Source organism: Electrona antarctica (assembly GCF_951216825.1).
Source record: "Electrona antarctica genome assembly, contig: scaffold_240, whole genome shotgun sequence".
NCBI lineage: Eukaryota > Metazoa > Chordata > Actinopteri > Myctophiformes > Myctophidae > Electrona > Electrona antarctica.
Window position 1 is genome coordinate 190,786 of NW_027637404.1, and position 21,493 is coordinate 212,278.

The window sequence follows — 21,493 nt, forward strand, 5'->3', positions numbered from 1 at the left end:
AACAGGCTAAAACACCTTGCCCAAATTAGGAAAAGATAGATGACTGAGATCACAGCCAGGTGTGTGCATGACACATCCACTCTAGCCCAAGTGCTGGACAAACGGTAATACAGGAAGAAAACAGAGTCCACAACACAGATCCAGAGCTGAGTATTATTAACCAGTGTTTTCTTCCTGAGATCACAGCCAGGCCACATGAAGTCAGAGATCCACATCGGAGCCCATGTGGATCTGAGGATCCACAGGATTACTTTTCATTTCAACTACAAACTGCACCGTATGAGGAAAATAAAAGGAACAAAAAATGCGAATAAAACTAATCCTAGATACGATTTAATTTCATCCCCCCCCCCCCTCCCCTCCCCCCGCCCCCCCAATGTACTCAACCAATTTCAAGTCACAAAGGCCATCCTCGTTTGCCTTTAGATAACTTTATTTACACGTCCATATATAGCAAGATCAAGATTCACAATGCAGTTGTGAAAACAACTCGTCTGCCTACTGTATGTGCCCTAACAAATACAATAGAAAAACACACAATAATGAGTGTTAATGATGACAATGTTCATGTTGTAGTAGTATCCACTTCCCTGAAATTGGAGAGTACCTGTTATGAGCACTGAGTCAAGTCCTGTTTCATGTCCTGGGAGTGGTGGAGGTGGTGGTGGTGGAGGTGTAACTGTTCTGGGACGGGTTTCCCAAATCCATCTTGAAACCAAAAGTTACCGTTCTAATCACGAGCAGGTGGAGCAAAGATGAACACCAGTCTCTGGATGCTTTCGAGAAACCCCCGACAACGCGGTTCCGCTCAGCCATATATAGAGTTCTGTATGTGTACCACGGATAATACAATCATGTTGCTGCAGGAACCCAATCAGGAGACGGGTCATTGGAATCTCGCAGCGCTCCGTCCGTCCCGCCATCTGCCACACACCCGCTACGCCGAGGAGACTCGGCGGTTGGGAGCAGTTGTGCGTTTGAAGACCGGACGGCGCTGAACCAAACTCGGCCAAGTTGACACGGGCGAGCCTTCACGCAGCGCAGGAAACATGGCGGCCCTCATCTGTCGCGTCCAGCCCTTCCCGAAGCATCTCTCTCTCTCTCCTGCGTTCTACCCACTTAGTGTGGTCCGGCAGCTCGAGAAGAATTCAAAGGCTAAAAAAATAAGTTTTTGTGTTTTTTTTTTCTTCTAATTTCATGTTCACTACAGAGGTTTTATTTTGTTAAAAAAAGGAGGAAAAAAGGACAAAAACAACAACAACAAAAAACAAATTCTTTGGAGGAATCCCACATTTGTGCAGCTATTAGACTAACCAGCATTCTCAGAGCATTAAAAACAAAGTTCAACGTTGGGTTTGTTCCAGAGATGTGACTTTGTGGCCCCTTTGCTCGTGTCCGTCCGTCTTTCGATCCTTTCACAAATGTAAACAAAACAACAAAGTACGAGTTAAGTGTCTTGTTTCCATGCCACCAGTTCTCTGTACAGTCATTGGTTGCAGGGGGACCAGGGACCCCGCCCCCTGATTATTTTTCTTCTTCTTTTTTTTGTCCCTCCAGCCAATAAGCATTCTTCTTCTTCTTCTTCTTCTTCAGTAGATGACTTCGTAGACTGTGGCCTTCTTGTCCCCCGAGCCGGTGACGATGAACTGGTCGTCAGGAGAGATGTCACAGCTGAGGACCGACGACGACTCCTTGGACTGCGTTCACAAAGAAAGACAGCCGTGTTAGTCATTACTAGGCAGGAACATTTGACATTGGTTGGTGCAAAATATGAATGAACCAATACACACAGGTTGGATAAAAACAGACTAATCTAGCTTTAGGACATGACAAACATTGTGTAAAACGTCTGGCACGTGGCAGCTAAGTCTATGGATGTTTTTTTTTAACATAATTTCCTCTCCAAAGTCCTATAGTAGTACAAAGTAGTAGTATGGTTGAAATCTCTTTTTTGCAAGTAGACTTGAATATGTTAACAGGTCATTCATTCAACTGGGATTCTCTGACAGACCAAAATCCTGTTTAAATTCAGAGCTGCAGAAAAACACCCACCTGGAATATGCTGGATCCGTACGGTGTCCGCCATGCGTTGAGGAGGTTATCTTTGCCTGTGCTCACAAACCATTTACCTACAGGACAAAACACACAAGATCAGATGATAAGCCTCAGGGGAGGAGTGCACGTGTGGGCTGACAGAGAGGAATAGCAACGTCGCAGAGCACAGTAAACGCAAAAAAGGAACGGGTGACGCTTCACAGTGAGGAATGAGGACAAAAGCAGACATTTGTTCAACTTGTGATTAAATGGCCTCTGGGGGTATGATGTAACCAAACCATCAGTCTAGTGTGCACGTGCGTGCGTGCGTGCGTGCGTGCGTGCGTGCGTGCGTGCGTGCGTGCGTGCGTGCGTGCCTTACCACAGTAGGCGAACTTGAGGGAGAGCACACAGCTCTCGTGGAGGTGCAGCTGGTACTTGTCAGGCTTGGAGACGTGAAGCACTTCCACATTACTGCTCTCCATGCCTACGGCGAGCCACTCGCCTGTCGGACAGTAGCCCAGAGAGAAGATCTGCACACAGGGTCCATGAGAGGAGGGAGGGAGGAGAGAGGAGAGAGAGAGAGAGAGAGAGAGAGAGAGAGAGAGAGAGAGAGAGAGAGAGAGAGAGAGAGAGAGAGAGAGAGAGAGAGAGAGAGGGAGGGAACGAGGGAGATAGGGAGGGAGGGAGATAGGGAGGGCGTGAGGGAGGGAGGGAGGGAGGGTCCATGAGAGGAGGGAGGGAGGGTCCATGAGAGGAGGGCGGGAGGGAGGGAGGGAGGGAGGGAGGGAGGGAGGGAGGGAGGGAGGGTCCATGAGAGGAGGGAGGGAGGGTCCATGAGAGGAGGGCGGGAGGGAGGGAGGGAGGGAGGGAGGTGGGGGGGGGGGGCAAGGAGTAATGGAGGAAGTGAAAGAGTAAGGATGAAAGAAGAGCGAGACAGGAGGACACAAGTGGGGAGAGAGATTATATTTTTAGCAAGGGTTAGGGCAGTCAAATAAATAATACCCAATTATACGCAATTAGTAGGCGTGGCTGCCACTTATGAATGTGTAATACATAAGTTAAACACTTCTGCATGAAGGATACCTTTTTCCTCTATTTTCTTCTTAATGAGTGCAAATAAGATATTTGATAACAAAACATATCTTTTTGGCCCCTTAGACCTTCATCAGGACCAACCTGTTACGAGAAATACAACTATTTATTTCTGAAAACCAGCGGCTAGCGGGTCGCCCCGATAGCCCTCATTTCTGAGCTCATTTGACAGCCTTAGTAAGGATCAGAGGAGGTCCCAGCAGCATTCTGTGTGTGTGTGCGTGCGTGCATGCGTGCGTGCGTGCGTGCGTGCGTGCGTGCGTGCGTGCGTGTACCTGTGAGGTGAAGTCGTGCTGTTGGAGCTGTCTTCCCTCTCGGAGGTCCCAGCAGCGTACTGTGTTGTCCAGACCTCCTGTCCACAGCTTGGTGCCATCGTTGGAGATGTCAATGCAGCTGGCCCCGTCTGTGTGGCCCTGGAACTGCCTGCAGCGTGGACGAGAGACAACGGCACACACTGAACAACTCTCTCTCTCTCTCTCTGCCTCGGGACTATCTTGACTAGAATATCAGCTTGGAGGCTCTACAGTGCCAGAATCAGAATCATCTTTATTGTCACATCACAGGTGTAAAACAGGTGGTGAAATTCAGTGAAATTCATCGTTTTTCGTCATCGTTTCCATAAAAAAAGAGAACAGGAAGAAGAAGTATATCTAACCTGAGGTAACCTGAGGTAAGACATAAGGTGCTACAGTAGCAGCACATACTGTACACTATACTGTACTTCTCCGTTTAATTATCCATCTCCTCTCATCTTCTCCTTTCCTCTCTCCTTACCTGACTAGAGTCTGGTGGTGGTGGAGGTCTTAATTACCTGACTAGGGTCTGGTGGTGGAGGTCTTAATTACCTGACTAGGGTCTGGTTGTGGAGGTCTTAATTACCTGACTAGGGTCTGGTGGTGGAGGAGGTCTTAATTACCTGACTAGAGTCTGGTGGTGGAGGTCTTAATTACCTGACTAGGGTCTGGTGGTGGTGGAGGTCTTAATTACCTGACTAGGGTCTGGTGGTGGTGGAGGTCTTAATTACCTGACTAGGGTCTGGTGGTGGTGGAGGTCTTAATTACCTGACTAGGGTCTGGTGGTGGTGGAGGTCTTAATTACCTGACTAGGGTCTGGTGGTGGTGGAGGTCTTAATTACCTGACTAGGGTCTGGTGGTGGTGGAGGTCTTAATTACCTGACTAGGGTCTGGTGGTGGTGGAGGTCTTAATTACCTGACTAGGGTCTGGTGGTGGTGGAGGTCTTAATTACCTGACTAGGGTCTGGTGGTGGTGGAGGTCTTAATTACCTGACTAGGGTCTGGTGGTGGTGGAGGTCTTAATTACCTGACTAGGGTCTGGTGGTGGAGGTCTTAATTACCTGACTAGGGTCTGGTTGTGGAGGTCTTAATTACCTGACTAGGGTCTGGTGGTGGAGGTCTTAATTACCTGACTAGGGTCTGGTGGTGGTGGAGGTCTTAATTACCTGACTAGGGTCTGGTGGTGGAGGTCTTAATTACCTGACTAGGGTCTGGTGGTGGAGGTCTTAATTACCTGACTAGGGTCTGGTGGTGGAGGTCTTAATTACCTGACTAGGGTCTGGTGGTGGAGGCCTTAATTACCTGACTAGGGTCTGGTGGTGGAGGTCTTAATTACCTGACTAGGGTCTGGTTGTGGAGGTCTTAATTAACTGACTAGGGTCTGGTGGTGGAGGTCTTAATTACCTGACTAGGGTCTGGTGGTGGAGGTCTTAATTACCTGACTAGGGTCTGGTGGTGGAGGTCTTAATTACCTGACTAGGGTCTGGTTGTGGAGGTCTTAATTACCTGACTAGGGTCTGGTGGTGGAGGAGGTCTTAATTACCTGACTAGGGTCTGGTGGTTGTGGAGGTCTTAATTACCTGACTAGGGTCTGGTGGTGGAGGTCTTAATTACCTGACTAGGGTCTGGTGGTGGTGGAGGTCTTAATTACCTGACTAGGGTCTGGTTGTGGAGGTCCCAGACCACGATGTTTCCGTCGCTGCAGCAGGAGAAGCAGACCTTGTTGTCGGGGGAGATGGCCAGAGCGTAGCAGGCGGGCGCAGACGACGTCAGCTCCGCCTTGATGCGGGGAGTGGGCGTGGCCAGGTCCCAGATGGACAGCGTGCTGGCCTCCCCGCCCACGATCAAGGTCCGCCCGTCAGGGAGCAGCTTGCAGGAACGGATGTAGTTGTCCCGGTTCTGATGTGACAAGATAAAAATAAAAACAAGGCGGTTTATTTATATATTTATATGCAAATGAGCTATGAGACCGAGGGATAACTCGTCTATAAAGTCTTCAGCTTAAGCTGCATCAGCAGTATCATGGTGAGATAAGTTCCTCGTAGATTCAGCTTAAGGACAACAACATGAGGGTAATTCATCATATTCTCTCTGTGCGTGCGTGCGCGTGCGTGCGTGCGTGCGTGCGTGCGTGCGTGCGTGCGTGCGTGCGTGCGTGCGTGCGTGCGCCTGTGTCTTCATTAGAATCACGTGTAATGGCCAAGCACAATACATAATGTACAGGAATTTGTCTTGGTGACACCGGTGCAGAGGAGGCAGTACTTTCAGTCTCACAACAGTACATGCTGACACAATCACAGCTCAAGGACAGCAGCTGAACACCTCATAGAGAATGCAAAGGGGCCGTGCTCCATAGAGCACTGCTTCTCTTAGATGTCGAGGACCCCCAAATTGATACCTTCAGCCTATGGACCCCCATTTTAAAAGATATGCCGTGACCCCAATAGGAGAAGATTGTTAGGCATTAGGCCCCATTTGATACAGTTTTCTCGGGGACCCCAAATTACACTGTAAAATTGTCCGCGTTTAACTCGGAGAGGGTACAAATCAGACCCATAAGGGTCAAGTTCTGGATCTCCTGGAACCCAACCCGCTCAACGACCCCTAGGGGTCACCAGACCCCACTTTGAGAACCGCTGCAGTAGAGTATGTTTGAGTTCATGCTAGACAAACATGCTTATGTTTCTTAACACATTGTGTGCCCACACAACACTTTCAAAATAGTAACCCAGGGTGCCCACTTTTTACATTATTTTTTTGTTTTTTTTTGTTTTTTTGCTAAGACGTCCACATACGTCTTGGGCACACAACCTGTTTTTAATTGTTCCCCTGCGTCCTGCGTTGTTTTTTTCTTTTTCCATGTCTGGCTATGGACTTTTTAAAGGTTTGCTTAGAGCACTAAACAAAGTGTGGTGTTTCTTACCAGACAGTCCAGCTGTGCCATGGGGCTCTTGCTGCCCGGCTGGCTGATGTCCCACACCTTGACGCAGCCCTTTCCTCCTGTGTAGACGTGGCGCGTGGACGTGCTGATGGTGACGGCACACACCACCTCTCCGTGGTTCAGCGTGTGGATCTGCCGGGCGTGGCGCGGGATGCCCGGGCCCAGCAGGGCGTCGGGAGGGAAGGGCACCGGCTGCATCTGCCCGTCTGCGCTCACATGGAACGAGTAGGCACTGCGGACGGGACGGGACGGGACGGGACGGGACGGGACGGGCACGAGGACAAAAAGAGACGGGAGGAAGAGTCAAGGCATGCTCCAGTTAAACACGGAAGCAAACACAGCCGTTCCTACACAAAGATAACCTATATCTGCCATATATATATATGCCTGCCATTTTTAGTAAGGACAAAGGTGTTTTGTTCAAGTGGCATGATTACATACGTTAAATGAAAGGACTCGACTTGGCGTGGCATTGCATCGAGCGGCATGAATGAGGTGAAACAGAGCAACTGAGGCGACATTCGCGTCACCATTGCAGAGCCATTTGTGTCTTGACAGCCAATGAGAGTTAACGTTCTTAGGGATGCACCGAATATTCGGCTACCGAAACTATTCGGCCGAATAGTGGCAAAAAAAATGCATATTTTGCATACGTACTAGGGATGTTGAAAAAAGTTGAAAATCGACTCGATTTTCGACTCATGCCTTCCGCGACTCAAAAACGTATGAGTCGAAAAATCGTTTTTATTTTATTTTTTATTTTTTTGTAATGGCTTATTATAAAACGTTATAAACTTTACTGTTTCAAATGTTTTCCAAATGGGAGAGGTACGTGTTTGTCTGTGTGACACTGCTGTGCTGCGCCTGTCAGCATGCCCTGGCTGCAGTTAGAGCGCCATCGTCCAAGGGAGTGGGGTGAAGTATCTTAGCAACACTGAATGCTCTGTCCCATTGGTCGTGTGCTCGTATCATGAGCCAATGGCTGCAGCTCTGAGCCCCCAGACCCCAGGTTCGCATCTCATTGCTCACGCTCAAAGACAGGTCCGCTCTGTTCTGAGCTGTGAGCGCTCTTCTCTTCTCGTGAAGAAAGCAGGACAGCGTTGTCAAATAAATCCCGCCGTCATTCATACTGTATTTATTCCCCGACCCGACATTAAAATACGGAACAACGTGCGTCCCGTATCAGTTCATTACGGGACTTGTGACAGGCTGCTGCAGACACTTGAGTTGGGACTAGCTGATAGCATAGCAGCCGATAGCGCCGCTGCTCCTTCAGTGTCGTTGTTTACAAAATAAAGTTTATTTTTTATTATTGGGCTTTGATAATTGATGCAAATTCTAAACATATGGATGCAGCTGCAGAAGTTGTGTTGCTTAAAGGAATGCATAGTTGCGTTCTCCTCAACTGCTGCGCAGCAACAACAACAAATAAAAAAATAAAAAATAATGGAAAATAAATAGGAAAAAAAGTCGATCGACTCGTCGATTTGCGGCCTCGATTTATCGATTGGCCAAATATGAGTCGTTTGGCATCCCTAATACGTACGTATCTTCAAATGGTTTCAAAAACATTATTGAGAGCAATGTTGATCTACCTCTACTCGCGACCTTAGTAGCTACCTAGTAATGATTGGCTGCCTCCTGAGACAATGGGAGGACTTATACCTATAGCCTGAACAGCATAAAACCCATACTCTGAACACAGCAACGTGAAGCCGTATTGGCTGCACACTCTGAACGCAGCAACGTGAAGCCGTATTGGCTGCACACTCTGAACACAGCAACGTGAAGCCTTATTGGCTGCACACTCTGAACACAGCAACGTGAAGCCGTATTGGCTGCATACTCTGAAAACAGCAACGTGAAGCCGTATTGGCTGCACACTCTGAACACAGCAACGTGAAGCCGTATTGGCTGCATACTCTGAACACAGCAACGTGAAGCCGCATTGGCTGCACACTCTGAACACAGCAACATGAAGCCGTATTGGCTGCATACTCTGAACGCTGCAACGTGAAGCTGTGAGCTGAGGCAGAGGCTGCGGCACACAAACTGATTATAGTTCATTATATGTTCATAAACGAGAACTTGCTGCAGCTGGCAATTATGACTGAGTCATTCTTGTTTATATGTCATACCGGCTGGTTATTATTGGCTTCCACTAGTTTAAGGCAGGGCAGTGTTTTACAAAAACAAAACAAGAATTACACAAACAAACCGATCAATGTCACTTCCCTTCTAAAACGTATTAAAAGAAAATTACTTATGCATTTATTGGTCAATAATATCGGGAGGCCAATAATATCGGATCACTCTTTACCAACATAATCATTCAAATATGTCAAAAAATATAATTCAGCCATCATTCCGCCTTTTTTTCATTGTTATGAGTATGACTCCCAACTGCAATTACAGGCGAAGAACTGTATTTTCTGGGTTCCGTAAAACACACACATACGTACACGTACACGCGCGCACACACACACACACACACACACACACACACACACACACACACACACACACACACACACACACACACACACACACACACACACACACATAAAAGGATAGTAGAATAAGTAAGGTAGAAAGATGATATTGTGGCATTTGTGTGGAATAGAAAAAGGTTCAAACGGAGACTCACGGTTTTCCTGAGGCAGCGGCTGAGTGCAGGCTGGCAGGCAGCCCAGGGACCCTCATATGGGGGTGGGGGGACTCATAACCCACCTGGAAGAACACCAAGACACATTCAGTCCAGAGAATAGTTGACAGGAGAAGCAGGTCATGCAGCAACATAACTCACCTTCAGACTGAAGGAAGGCAAGAGGAGAAGAATGAGGCAGAGCTGTATGGGGCAGCGTTTTCACCAACACTGGGTCGTTTTGTGGGGTCCCTAATTATATACCTTTTGTTTGCTATGTTTAGTTTTTAATTATTATTATTTCAAAACATCTTCCAAAAAACATTCAGAAAAAAAGCGAAATTGTTCAATTGTCACAAATTATTCTTTTCAGTAATTTAATGAAAAATAAAAGCAAAATCCAAGAAATTCCATAAATTAGAATACAAGGCCTATAGTAGGCCTATAGTGAAAATAGCCTAAACAGCAGCCTAAACAGCAGATCTACAAGCTTGTAGATCTGCTGTTTTCCCTAGTTTAGGTCCCAGGCAAACGTCTAATTCCTTTTTTTGATCTTGAGCTATAACGTTTGTGAACTATTTGGTATGGGTCCGGGACTAGAGGACGATAGAGCAGAAGCTTGAAACAGAGCTCGATATTAACTCCTCTTTCTTGGCAAACACAAATTAAATGACTATCAGCAAAATGTAGCAGCAGTGCAGCACCCACCGAAATGTAAGGGTAAAAAACCAACAATATAAAACGCAATGCGATTTACAAGTAATATAAGTGATCAACGTAGCTTTAAAAATACCACGACCAGAGCTTGGTGTTCTGGCTCTCTGCCCCTCTTCCATTCATCTCTTCACTGAGGCATCAATTAATGTCTCCAGATGAGGACCCTGACCATCAGATCAGATCTACAAGCGCAAAACGGGCCTCGTTTTGAGCTATGGATCTGCTGACGTTGTAGTTAGATCATTACAAGTACGTTCATTCGCGAAAAAACGGAGATAAGCAGTTTCTGCAAGACAGCAACGATATATATATATATATATATATATATAGTGTAGTAGTAGACCACTGTCTCACCAATCTGCACAAACACAAAGGCAGCCTTTCTATCTGATGGGTGTCATGCTGTGCTTCTTGCCAAATGATACCCCTGCTCTTTACTGGTAATAAAATGCTTTGAAAGCAAAAAATATATATTTTTGTCCAGCTCATTAATGTAGCCTGTGATAGTATGATTAGTGAGTAACAAGGAAGAAGGAGGCTCTATCTCACCACAGGTGATCGTCCGTAGCCCGCTGCTGCAGCGGCAGCAGCAGCAGCTGCAGAGCCGTTCATCTGAGCCGAGACCAGGTGCAGCCCGGCGCCGTAGGCCGCCGCCCCCGCCAGGTCCCCGTTGACCCCCGGAGGCAGGCCGAAGGCCCCTGGAGGGTAGGCCCCCTGCACCGCCAGGGGGTTCCTCAGTCCCAGAGCTACAGGGGGGAGAGGGGGAGGGAGACAGGAGAGGCACCGGAGGAAGAGGAGAAGAGGGGGAGTCAATCTCAAGCCTCTGCCAATGATTACTTTGACGACTTCTATTTATTTTTATTTTATTTTATTTACACAGGTTTAATGTTTGTCTTTAGTTCAAAGTTTGTTTAGTAAACGCATCGACAATGAAGGGAAAATGTACGTCACAATGTGTCGTTTACGTCATAGTGTCTCTTTATTGTTAATGGCGTTTAATGTTTGTGTTGGCACCGTTTGTTTTACATCACCATTACATCACCTAATCAACATTAGTTAGACTTTAATATATTCACGCCCCTCACTTCACACGGGTGTGATTTTTTTCATAATGCCCAGCTTTGTCTGTTTGTGTGAGCACAATCATTGGCTGATGATTGGCTGATCACCCCATAGCGACGATTTGTTAAAAGTGAGGGCAGAAAAGTGAAGACGCCAAAAGTGATTGGCCGGAATGACATTTTTGATGATTTGATTGGCTGAGTGCGGAATGTGATGTATGATGATAAGAGCGCCCCTCACTTCACTGTGATTTTTGTGTGTGTGTGTGTGTGTGTGTGCGTGTGTGCGTGTGTGCGTGTGTGCGTGCGTGCGTGCGTGCGTGCGTGCGTGCGTGCGTGCGTGCGTGCGTGCGTGCGTGCGTGCGTGCGTGCGTGCGTGCGTGCGTGCGTGCGTGCGGTCACATGTCGGCGAACATCGGCATCAGCATGTAACAACCTGTGGGACTGCAACCAGCGTTGCGGTCCCACAGGAAACGGAATCACACCATCCTGATCCGCTCCCTGTTTATTGTTTTCACAGACATGGCGTTTATCTCTGGTCTGTTCTCTCCGCTGTTTTTTCAGCAAGGCATGCTGTTTAAAGTAAGATGGGAGAACAGGGGGGCGAAACGCATTTGGCAGTCAATGAGTTAACCCATTCTGGACGGGAACCCCTTTTGGTGTTTCAACTAAGCATTATGTTATACTTTAGCTATTGAAAAATAGCAGATCTACAAGCTCATAGCGCGCCACCGAGTGGTGCGCTACGAGCTTGTAGATCTGCTATTTTTGAAAAATCGTAAAAATGCGACGTCAGGCCTAAATGGGTTAACATATATTACGGCGTGGCTCTGCAAAACACTAGCAGTCAGTGTGCGTGTGCGTGTGCGTGTGTGTGTGTGTGCGTGTGTGTGTGTGTCTGTCTGTCTGACTGCCCAGAGCTAATCTGGCAACCCACAGGATATATCAGCGTTAAACTTCGTATGCACACTGCCAGCAGCCAGCAGGCAGTGTTTAACTTTCACTTTACAATGGAAGTCAACAGGGCAGCGACGATCACGCTGAAATCCTTCCTTTTATTTACCAAATGCCAAATAAAAGTGTAACCACTTAAACCAAGTTTAAACCACAGCCATATTTCACAAACGTTCAATAAAAGCAAATATAGACACAGAGGATTTCGCAAAGTGTAAAAAAATAAATATATATATGGACTCATGTGGACTGGTAGTAGGCTCTACTTTCACCCTCCAGAGAATGAAAGGAAGGAGTTTGACGTGTAGGATTACACTGTGGGGCACCGACTGACTGCAGCTTGAGATCCTTTATATGATGTGGCCGTGAGCAGCTCACCCGCAAGCCACACAAATCTGCCAGAGCGTTAAAATCATTTGCTCTCGTGTGTTTTAGTCTGGTCATGACTTTTGCTCTCTCTCTCTCTCCAGTTCTGTTCTCTTCTGCCTCCTCCGTTTGAAATGCTTAGGAAAGGTAGAATTTAACTAATGCACAGTTTAGCCTTTGCCTTTAGGCAATATTCAGGCTTATATACGGCCCATATTGGGAGGAGAGTTCCTCTGCAAAGCCTCTGGGTCTCTGAGGCTTCCATGACTGACGGCCTGTGAATGAGACACCGGGCAGGCAGCCATGCACAGAACCAAGACGCTATAGTGCTATAAAGCTACAGTCACTGTGGAAGTCTAACAGCGCTAGACTGCTACTGACCCCTGCTGGCCACAACACCTCCATGCATCCAAACATATAGGCCCTCATTTATCAATCGAGTGGAAATTCTGCCCCAAATTCGAGTGTAGGATTCGTAGTACACCCACGTCGGGTCGGCATTTACAAAGTGATCGCAGACAGCTGTTTCTTCCTTAATTTCGTTCGGACGTTTATAAATGTGACGGCTGAAATCTATCTGGCACGCCCTATGAAATCAAGCCTCGCCCTCGTTTTTGCGACATGAACAACTGCCATACGACCTGGAAACCATGGTTACAGGAAGAAAAAAAAAGGTTCCCTCGCTGCCCCCTCTCTCATACACAGACGCACGCACACGCAAGGCAACTTGCAACTTGTTGTATCTTAAATAAATAAACCTGCATGAATTAAATAAAGCTGTATAAAGGCCTACCCTGTCTGTTTCTCCTCTCGCTTCGCTTCCCTTGCTGCCTGCCTCACCCCCCCCCGCACGCACGCACGCACATATCGCAATTTGCAAGCAACTGTCACTGTGTGTTGTTAGTTGTATATTAAATTATTAAAGTCTTTTTAATTTAATATACAACAAGATATATTAGTGAACGAAAACCTGAACCTGTGAACCATGAATTAAATAACAAATAGGCACACACACGCTGCTGTTTTGCATAGGTGCTCCTCCTGTCCTGTCTGTCTGTCTCTCTATCACTGTGGTCCGTCCGTGACACCGTGACCAACTGACCATGCACCGCACGTTCGAGAGTCTTTAGATTGCCTCGCAGTCGCTAGTCGCTGCAGTGGGGGGGCTGTCAACTGTCAATATATGAATGTGCAGCCAAAACCGTATAGCCTCATGTGGCTGGCACTGGTGGTGGTGGTGGGCTGGCTGGGTAGTCTACCTATCTCCGATGCGGTTCCCACTTGCGCTGGCACGGTACATTTGGCATTCGAGCGACGCGTCGGGTTTATTAAACGAGGAGGAGATTGCACATACCAAACTCCAGAAAGACATCGGCCTGCTGTAGATTAGGCTACAGTAACAGTAGGCTACCCACGCTGGGACTCTCCGCAGCTGCACCACTGCACTATAGTACTCTCCAACGTCCCGTCATGGAAATATTTCAGCACAAATATTTCAGCCCAAATCCTCGCATGTATGAGCTCATGCAAAACACTGTTTAAATGGCTTAGCATACGTTGCAACATTGTTTTTAATTGCGCGATTTTAATTGCTTGCTTGTAAAGTTGGAAATCTCCTACTAATTTCATATGACACAAAGACACATCGTTGATGTATTCTTTTACTTTTTTTTTTTTTTTTTTTTTTACATTTAGCCCATACCTATACAGTTTTATATAAACAGCCTACATATGTTTAGATGCCTGTGACAGCCTCTCAGCTGGTCAAACAATGCTGCTCCGCTGTTCTACGACAGAAAAACAGGTGAGGACAAAGCGTACGACAGCTCCCGACCAGACGTGGTTCTTGTCTTGGCTCAAGTTCAAAATCAAACGTTGGCGCAAATGGTAAATGCCGAAAATTGCGGTAATTTCGGCGTACGCCCATATTTTGGCGTACGCACGGTTGATAAATGAGGGCCATAGTGTATATATCTGTAGAACAAGTATGATTGAGTGTCTTGTATGTGTGTGTCTAAAAGCGGAATGGTTATGAATAAATAAATAAATAAAAGAGAGAGAGAGAGAGAGAGAGAGAGAGAGAGACACACACACAGAGGGAGCTAGAGAGAGAAGACCAAGGACGTGCACAGAATGTTAGAGAGGCCGGGGCTGAAAAAAAATGAACTTTTGACCGGAAATTGCAGATCTACAAGCTCACAACGTGTCGCAGCTGCTATTTTCAGGGCTCGACACTCGACACAGCAATTCTCCCAAATGCTCCCTTCGGGAATGACATGGAAAGGGGGGGGGGGGGGGGGGGGGGGGGGCATTTGTATTTCTTTCACTATAGTAAATGCTGCATTCATGGTTTGGAGAGGACCGTTTTTTTTTTTACAGACGGGCCCCCTTTGCTGTCTATGTGTGCACGTGCCAGGAGAATGCAAAGAGAGATGGTTTGAGAGACAGCATCAGGGGGGATAGTGCTGGATAGAGACAGCATCAGGGGGGATAGTGCTGGATAGAGACAGAGTGATGCATCACAATAGATTGCTCCTCATTATGAAACCAGCTCACAGTCACAGCCCGTTACCTCTCCTAATCTTTCCGTTTATAAAAATCGACAAACATTTTCGCCCACAGCTGTTTGTGGCTCAAAGCAGGCCGGGTGGCTCCAGCCTTTCCACTGGTTCTGGCCCACACGACACAGGACAGGACAGGTGAGGTGGGGGCGACACATGGATAGAATTACCCAATGTAGCAGAGTGAGTCTCCATTAAAGACATTAAATAATAATTATTCATGTTGCTTAATGTCCCAGAGTACTCCCCATTGTGCGTATGCAGTGTGTGTGTCTGTGTGTCTGTGTGCGTGTGCATGTGTGTGTGTGTGTGTGTGTGTGTGTGTGTGTGTGTGTGTGTGTGTGTGCGCGCGCTCGCGCGTGCTGTGTTGTGTGTGTGTGTGTGTGTAAGCACATCCATGTCCCAAAGCGTGGACTGATGACATTTAAGCGTCCATCTCATCTTTTGGGGGGCGTTCTTACCCAGAGGGTCCACAGCAGGCTTGCCGGGGACAGGGCGGAACTGTGGGGGTCCACTGGGCCCCGGGGGCGTTGGCCTCCTGAGACATGGGCGTGCCTGGCTTCATGCCTGGGGTGCTGGACTTCTCCCTCTGGGGGGGGGAGGGAGGGAGGGGGGAGGGAGGGAGGGGGGGAGGGGGGAGGGAGGGGGGAGGGAGGGAGGGAGGGAGGGGCAGAGAGACACAAGAAAGAAGGGAGGGTTATAAATAAGAATTAGGCTTAACCCATTTTGACCTGAGATCAGATTCTATAAATGTCTTCTACATCCTGACAGTTTTCTGAAAAAGCTATGTTTCTGTCAGTCGTTTCTTCTTCACTCGGTGGCGCGCTATGAGCTTGTAGATCTGCTATTTTTCAATAGCTAAAGCACAACATAATGCTAACACCAAAAGGGGTTCCCGCCCAAAATGGGATAATATAACATGATGAAAGGAAATGACAACTACTGTAGGGAAAGAAAAGGACTAGGGAAGCAGGATGAAAACAAGCTACTCAGAGGTGATGGTGTTATAGGAATCTCAGTGTTTTGGTGATGTGGTCAGAGGTGATGGTGTTATAGGAATCTCAGTGTTTTGGTGATGTGGTCAGAGGTGATGGTGTTATAGGAATCTCAGTGTTTTGGTGACGTGCGAGTTCCTTGAATTGATTGATTACAGTCAGACACTTGGTCTAAAAGGATAGAACCAAAACAAAGTCCTTGCTGTCTTGTTTCCATTCAGGTCCTATGTATTCAATTAATAAACAAATATAAATAAAACACTATAATAGGGCAGTATTATGCGTGTCTTAAGTACCAGGTCTTATTACTTAACTTAAGACCTGGAGGCGTGATCAATGCCATTTGGCTATTCTGAGTGGCCAAACAGCATTGACCACGCCTCCAGGTCTTAAGTTAAGTAATAAGACCTGGTACTTAAGACACGCATAATACTGCCCTATATGTACAGAGTGGAAGAAAAAAGAAAGTGGGTGTAAAGAGGGGGGGAGGGTGAGTAGAAGTGAAAGTATTGTAAATTGTACTGTAAATACTCAAGTAAAGTACAAATACCTCAAAATTGTGTGTGTGTGTGTGTGTGTGTGTGTGTGTGTGTGTGTGTGTGTGTGTGTGTGTGTGTGTGTGTGTGTGTGTCCATACCTGTGGGGGGTCCTTCCCCCGGGACGGGGAGGGCGCGCTGCTGGAGGACGCCAGGGAGGCGGGGCTGGCCTGGGGCGGAGCTTCCTTCCGGGTGGGGGGCATCTTGTCCAGCCCGTTCTCTCTGGACGAGTAGGACTGAACACTGCGTGGGGACGACGGGTCCTGGGTTTAAAAGGGTTAAAAAAAATCAGACCAGTCTGAAGCGAGTGGTGCAACAGGACCCCCTATTGGTACTCTAAACATCGGGACATAGTCACATAGGTTAGGACATAGGGACATTGCTGTTCCTTGGAGTGGTTGCACCACTCAAACACGACATTAACCATTATTTTATACTGGTTACATTTTTACATTTTAGACATAGTCACATAGGTTAGGACATAGGGACATTGCTGTTCCTTGGAGTGGTTGCACCACTCAAACACCACATTAACCATTATTTTATACTGGTTACATTTTTTACTGAAATATTTGCTTAGTTCTGGGGGGTCCGTGGGAGGTCCCTGGAACAGAACCCTTAGTTAGAACCCTTAGTTAGAACCCTTAGTTCTGGGAGGTCCCTGGAACAAAATGTGTTGAGATGCGACGTTCCGCGGTGGGTCCTTGACGTGAAACCGTTTGAGCAGTTTTTCAGAAAAGCGCTAGGATTTAGGGCAGATTCATACTCCTATTTTAGAGCCGAATAAAAGTCGGTTCGGCTCTGTAGAGCCTACAATGTGACGTCATTTGAGGTTCGGGGGGGGGCGGGTACCGTCCTAAAGTCGGCTCTTCGGTGCTACTGAAAATTTCTGGCGAGCCGAAATCATTTCGGCATTACAGCGCCGAAACAGAGGTAAAATAGGAGTATGAATCGGCCCTTAGAACCCATTTGTAGAACCTGGTCTTCGGGCCTTAATGGATTAAGACGTTATTCTTCGTGTAACCGAGAAATTGATATAGTCTGTAAATGTGAATGTTAACACAACAAGCCACTTGGGTGTTTTTACATTAAGACACCAGAGCACACATCGATTCAGCGGTTGTCACTTTCCACTCGTGTTTGCTTTTGTCTAAACAAATTAATTAAACTAATGGATCTACAACAGTCGCACATAAAAACACGAAGGCATTCGTAAACAGTTTAATAAAAGCACGGATGTTTTTTAATACTTTATAGCAAGCATGCGACGTCAGTGTGCATGCATTTATCAGTCTGAACGTGCACGCGTGTGTGTCTCAGGGGAGGGTAGTGGGCTGTATTAATATTCAGGTTGTCCTGCTGTGCGTGTGTGTATGTCGTATGCAGATGAAGGCTGTGATTTGAGGCGCTGACTATACGAACCTCATCCACCACCAAATTATCATCACTCTTATCCGCATCGCTGCCCTAGGAAGACAAACGCAGGGAGACGGGCATTAGGGTTACAGCAACGCCTTTAAATCGTTTACAGATTGCACATGGAATAGTTCACACAGCATGGACACCTAAACAAACATAAATAAAGGACATTTGGGTTGCAATCATATAAATACATAAAAAAAACGGATTACAAATAATTATAAGTGAATACCGGTGTTAAGCCCTTGAGCTAAAGCTATATATTTTTTAAATATAAACTTTTTTTTTAAATAGCTGACCTTGTAGATGTGCTATTTGCAAAAACGTATCAAAGTGGATTTTTGAAAGATTTTGCAGATGACAGGCCCACAATACGGAAGCCAAAAACGTGTTAAGTGGATGTAACACTTGTACTGAAAGAAACATGAAGCGCCTCACATAGTCTGTCATGAATTCCTTCTCGTCCGCTTTCCTCTTCTTGCCATTGCTGAGGTAGTCTGTCGGGCGGCCCTTATCCCCGTTGGACAGAGAACTCTGAGAAAGGAGAGGTAAAAGATGGAGTAGAAACAGAAGACAGAGGGAGGAGGAGGAGAGGTGGAGAGGAGAGGTGAAACGAGATGAGGAGGAGGAGATTTGGTGGAAAGGAAATAAAAAGTAAATTGAGTGGAGAGAGAGAGAGAGAGAGAGAGAGAGAGAGAGAGAGAGGGAGCGAGCAGAGATGAAGAGGAAGGGATAGAAAGGGGAGCGGAGTGGCGGCGGAGGAGAGGGAGTCGAGGGCAGAGAGGAAAAAGAGGGTGATAATGAGGTGAGAGGGACTGCATAAATCATGTCAGACTCATAAGCAGTGGAGATGAATGTGAAAGAATATCAGCCTCCATCGATCGGGTCGACTCACTGTAGGAGTGAGGGGGAGATGGGAGCCGTCTTTAATACGCTCCCAAAAAAAAGTGGTGGTTCCACTACGCTATGGAATCCAACTTCACACGTGAGTATTACACATTTGTTATTTTTAATTTATTAATTATTTTGGTGAGTTTTAGTTTGAAGTCATGTTTGAGTCCTTGGTTAGGTTTGACAAACTATATTGTGGTATTATCCTGTTCTTCGACCTCACTATGTACTTGGGAATGTTTGAACTAAATCCAAGCCCAGTCTTTTTGCCTCATACATCTACGATGTGGTGCAATAGTTTGTATTGCAGCAATTTGTCATTAACTCTAAATCACAGGCAAGCAGAAAGCGGATTATCTGACCCAGAGCAACGTGAAAGGAGTTTTGTTTTGTGTAACTACACTAGAGTAATGTCTATGAAACACATCTGTGACATTACTTTCACCAAAACATTGTTCGGTTTCACCACATCTTGGCTGGTGCCCAGTGGCCGACACCTACCTCTAATGCAACAGGCTGTTACATTAGCATCACATTTCAGATTAATAACTTTAGGGACATTTTTGGGCTGTCTGACAGCCAACAGCAGTTCACAATAACCAGATCGACTGGTCATGTCACTTCAGTCGCGGTCCAAACCGCAGCTGTAGCCAACTAACCTAGAAATGCAGTCTACCTGATGCAGATTGTTCTCATTTCTTCCTCACGAGGAGGGGACTTTCTGAATGGCTTATTGAAACATCTCACCACATAAAACCTCTGGTGAATCATTTTACAACACTTAATAACCTCTGACAGCAAAATCCACCCCGAGACATGACAGACAAATCTTGCCCCCCATTTAATGCTTTTCTTAAGGAACAGCTTGAAGGGAGTTGTGCTATGGGGTTAATCACAAAGCGCTGCAACCATTAGGCTGTCACTGCAGTCCATCCGCTTGATGCATATGAAAAGACTGCTCTGAGACTAAAACATGGAAAAGATCTGACCATGGAAAATGTGATGGTGCACTATATGCCTTACTCACCGGCCCAGCTTCACGATCTGTGTCCATTCCGGGCAGCCGCATCCATTCCCAAGTCCCCAAAAGAGAGAACACATATACAAACGCACATAACATTATCTCCCATCACTTAGCATCACTCTGCTAGCGGCTAATGACTCAGTGGAAACTATCTCTGAGGCATGCCATCATCAGTATCCATAACAGTATCGTGCCAAAATGGCCACGCCAAGCTAAGGCGTAGTATTATACGGCAATTTTCTTCATCTAAAGTCTTCTGTCTCAAACAGTTCAATATAAACGTAACTCTCCCTGGTGTCTTAACAAGGAGCCTATTATGCTAATTTCCAGCCATTATATATACATTGTTTTTAATTCTGGCACTCCAGTACAGTAGCTTTGCATGCACAGTTCAACAAACTCCTTATTTATCTTATTTATCTTTATCTCTTTATGCGGCCACTCATTTCAGCCTGTCTGGAATAAGACATCTTTAACGTCCCCCTCCTTAAAAGCACACTTTATTCTGATTTGCCAATTTCCCTTTTTTAGATGGACGACAACCGTGTAGGGGCAATGTAAGCAGAACAGATGACCATGTTCAAGTAGAAGAAAAAGAAAACATCTGGAAAAACCCTAGCATTCAGAGCAGTCAGGATTTTTTGAGCGTCTGAATTCTTTGCCTTTTGTTTACAGGCATGATATTATAATTGATTTACCTCATTATTTGACACTTTTAATATGAACATGCTTCATTGTAACATTATTATATAAGACAGAAAATAAGGAAAAGCAAAATATGTGCCCTTTTAACTCATCTATAATTCTTATGCAATTAGTTTAGCGTAAGAAAGAAAGGATGCCAATGGTTCTGGAATTAGAAGACCTGACATTTGTAAAATAAAAGTTAGTGTTTTTCAAATCTGCTCTTAGAACCAGAGTCGGGATTAGTTGCAAACAATGAGAAAGAAGATGTTTGAAATGTCTTTTAATACTTTTTTTCCTTGATTGTCAGAAGAATTACCCTCATGTGTTAAGCCCCACCCATCGGGGGATTCAGTTAAAAACAAAATGCTACAAACTAGTTTCAGTGATTCAATGTTTGACGAGGGCCTAATTTAGGCCACACACTGCTCCCGTTTTTCCCATTCCGGGTGAAATGGAGCACTCTCCACGTCACCATCACCTAGGATGATGATGGAATCATCTTTATCGCTTATCATTGGTCCCCATCTCGAGTGTCTTACTCCAGTCCACCCAGTCCATTCACTGTTGTCAAATTACACACACATGCACTTTCAATACAGCTCTACACGTTAACACGTTCTCAGCACTGTATGCAGGATGCACAGATGAGGTCTGATGACAGATAATCCAGTGTCATTCACTGTATAGTCTTATAGTTCTTGGTGTGATATTGTTTGTCCTGTCGTGTTTTTTGCATGGATTTCTAACAGAATTGTCTTTTGTACTGTGTTAAATGGCAGGGCGGTAGTTGTGCTGGTTGTCACAGGGTCCCCCGCCCTAAGGCCTTGGGCTGATCGAGATGCAGAGGAGGAGGACAGAGCAATCCTCCAGGTGTCAGAATGACCATGAACCATTTTCTTGTTTTGTTTTCGTTACTTTTTCAACACAACAGGTGTCAACGGGTGTTGCATTAATGTCAAGATGGAAGAGGTCAACGTAATGTAACGGTGTGTCCATAACCTAGACAGATTTTTTTTACAGTCCATTTTTTTTTCAACAATGATGTTCCCCTGCCCAGTCCCTGATATCCAGACCTATACCTCTGTGGTGCGCTTCAGCGGCCGCCCGCCGCGGCCTCCAAGTGGGCCCTTTCGTCCTTAGCGGCGAGCTGGGCGCCCATCCCCAGGGCGCCGGACAGCGCCAGGAGGCCCGACCCGCCACCCAGCGCCAGGCCGGGGTGGCCAGCGAGTGCGGACGGGTGAGGTCCCATGGGCAGGCCCTGGGCCACGTGCTGGG

At 46.4% G+C, this 21,493-nt stretch overlaps 1 protein-coding gene across 1 annotated transcript; it reads right to left on the reverse strand.

Annotated features, from left to right (window-relative positions):
* Positions 1-421: 421 nt before the first annotated feature.
* Positions 422-21,488, reverse strand: LOC306918956 (transducin-like enhancer protein 1; the record flags this gene model as incomplete). Its single annotated transcript, XM_079531794.1, is given in 16 exon segments — positions 422-1,697; positions 2,053-2,129; positions 2,417-2,567; positions 3,405-3,552; positions 5,074-5,321; positions 6,346-6,595; positions 9,011-9,093; positions 10,274-10,470; positions 15,128-15,192; positions 15,194-15,255; positions 16,299-16,460; positions 17,620-17,664; positions 18,055-18,150; positions 19,535-19,551; positions 21,298-21,323; positions 21,325-21,488. Coding segments are annotated over 16 exon segments (1,899 nt in total), but the record flags the coding sequence as incomplete, so codon positions are not given.
* Between the last annotated feature and the right edge of the window lie 5 nt (positions 21,489-21,493).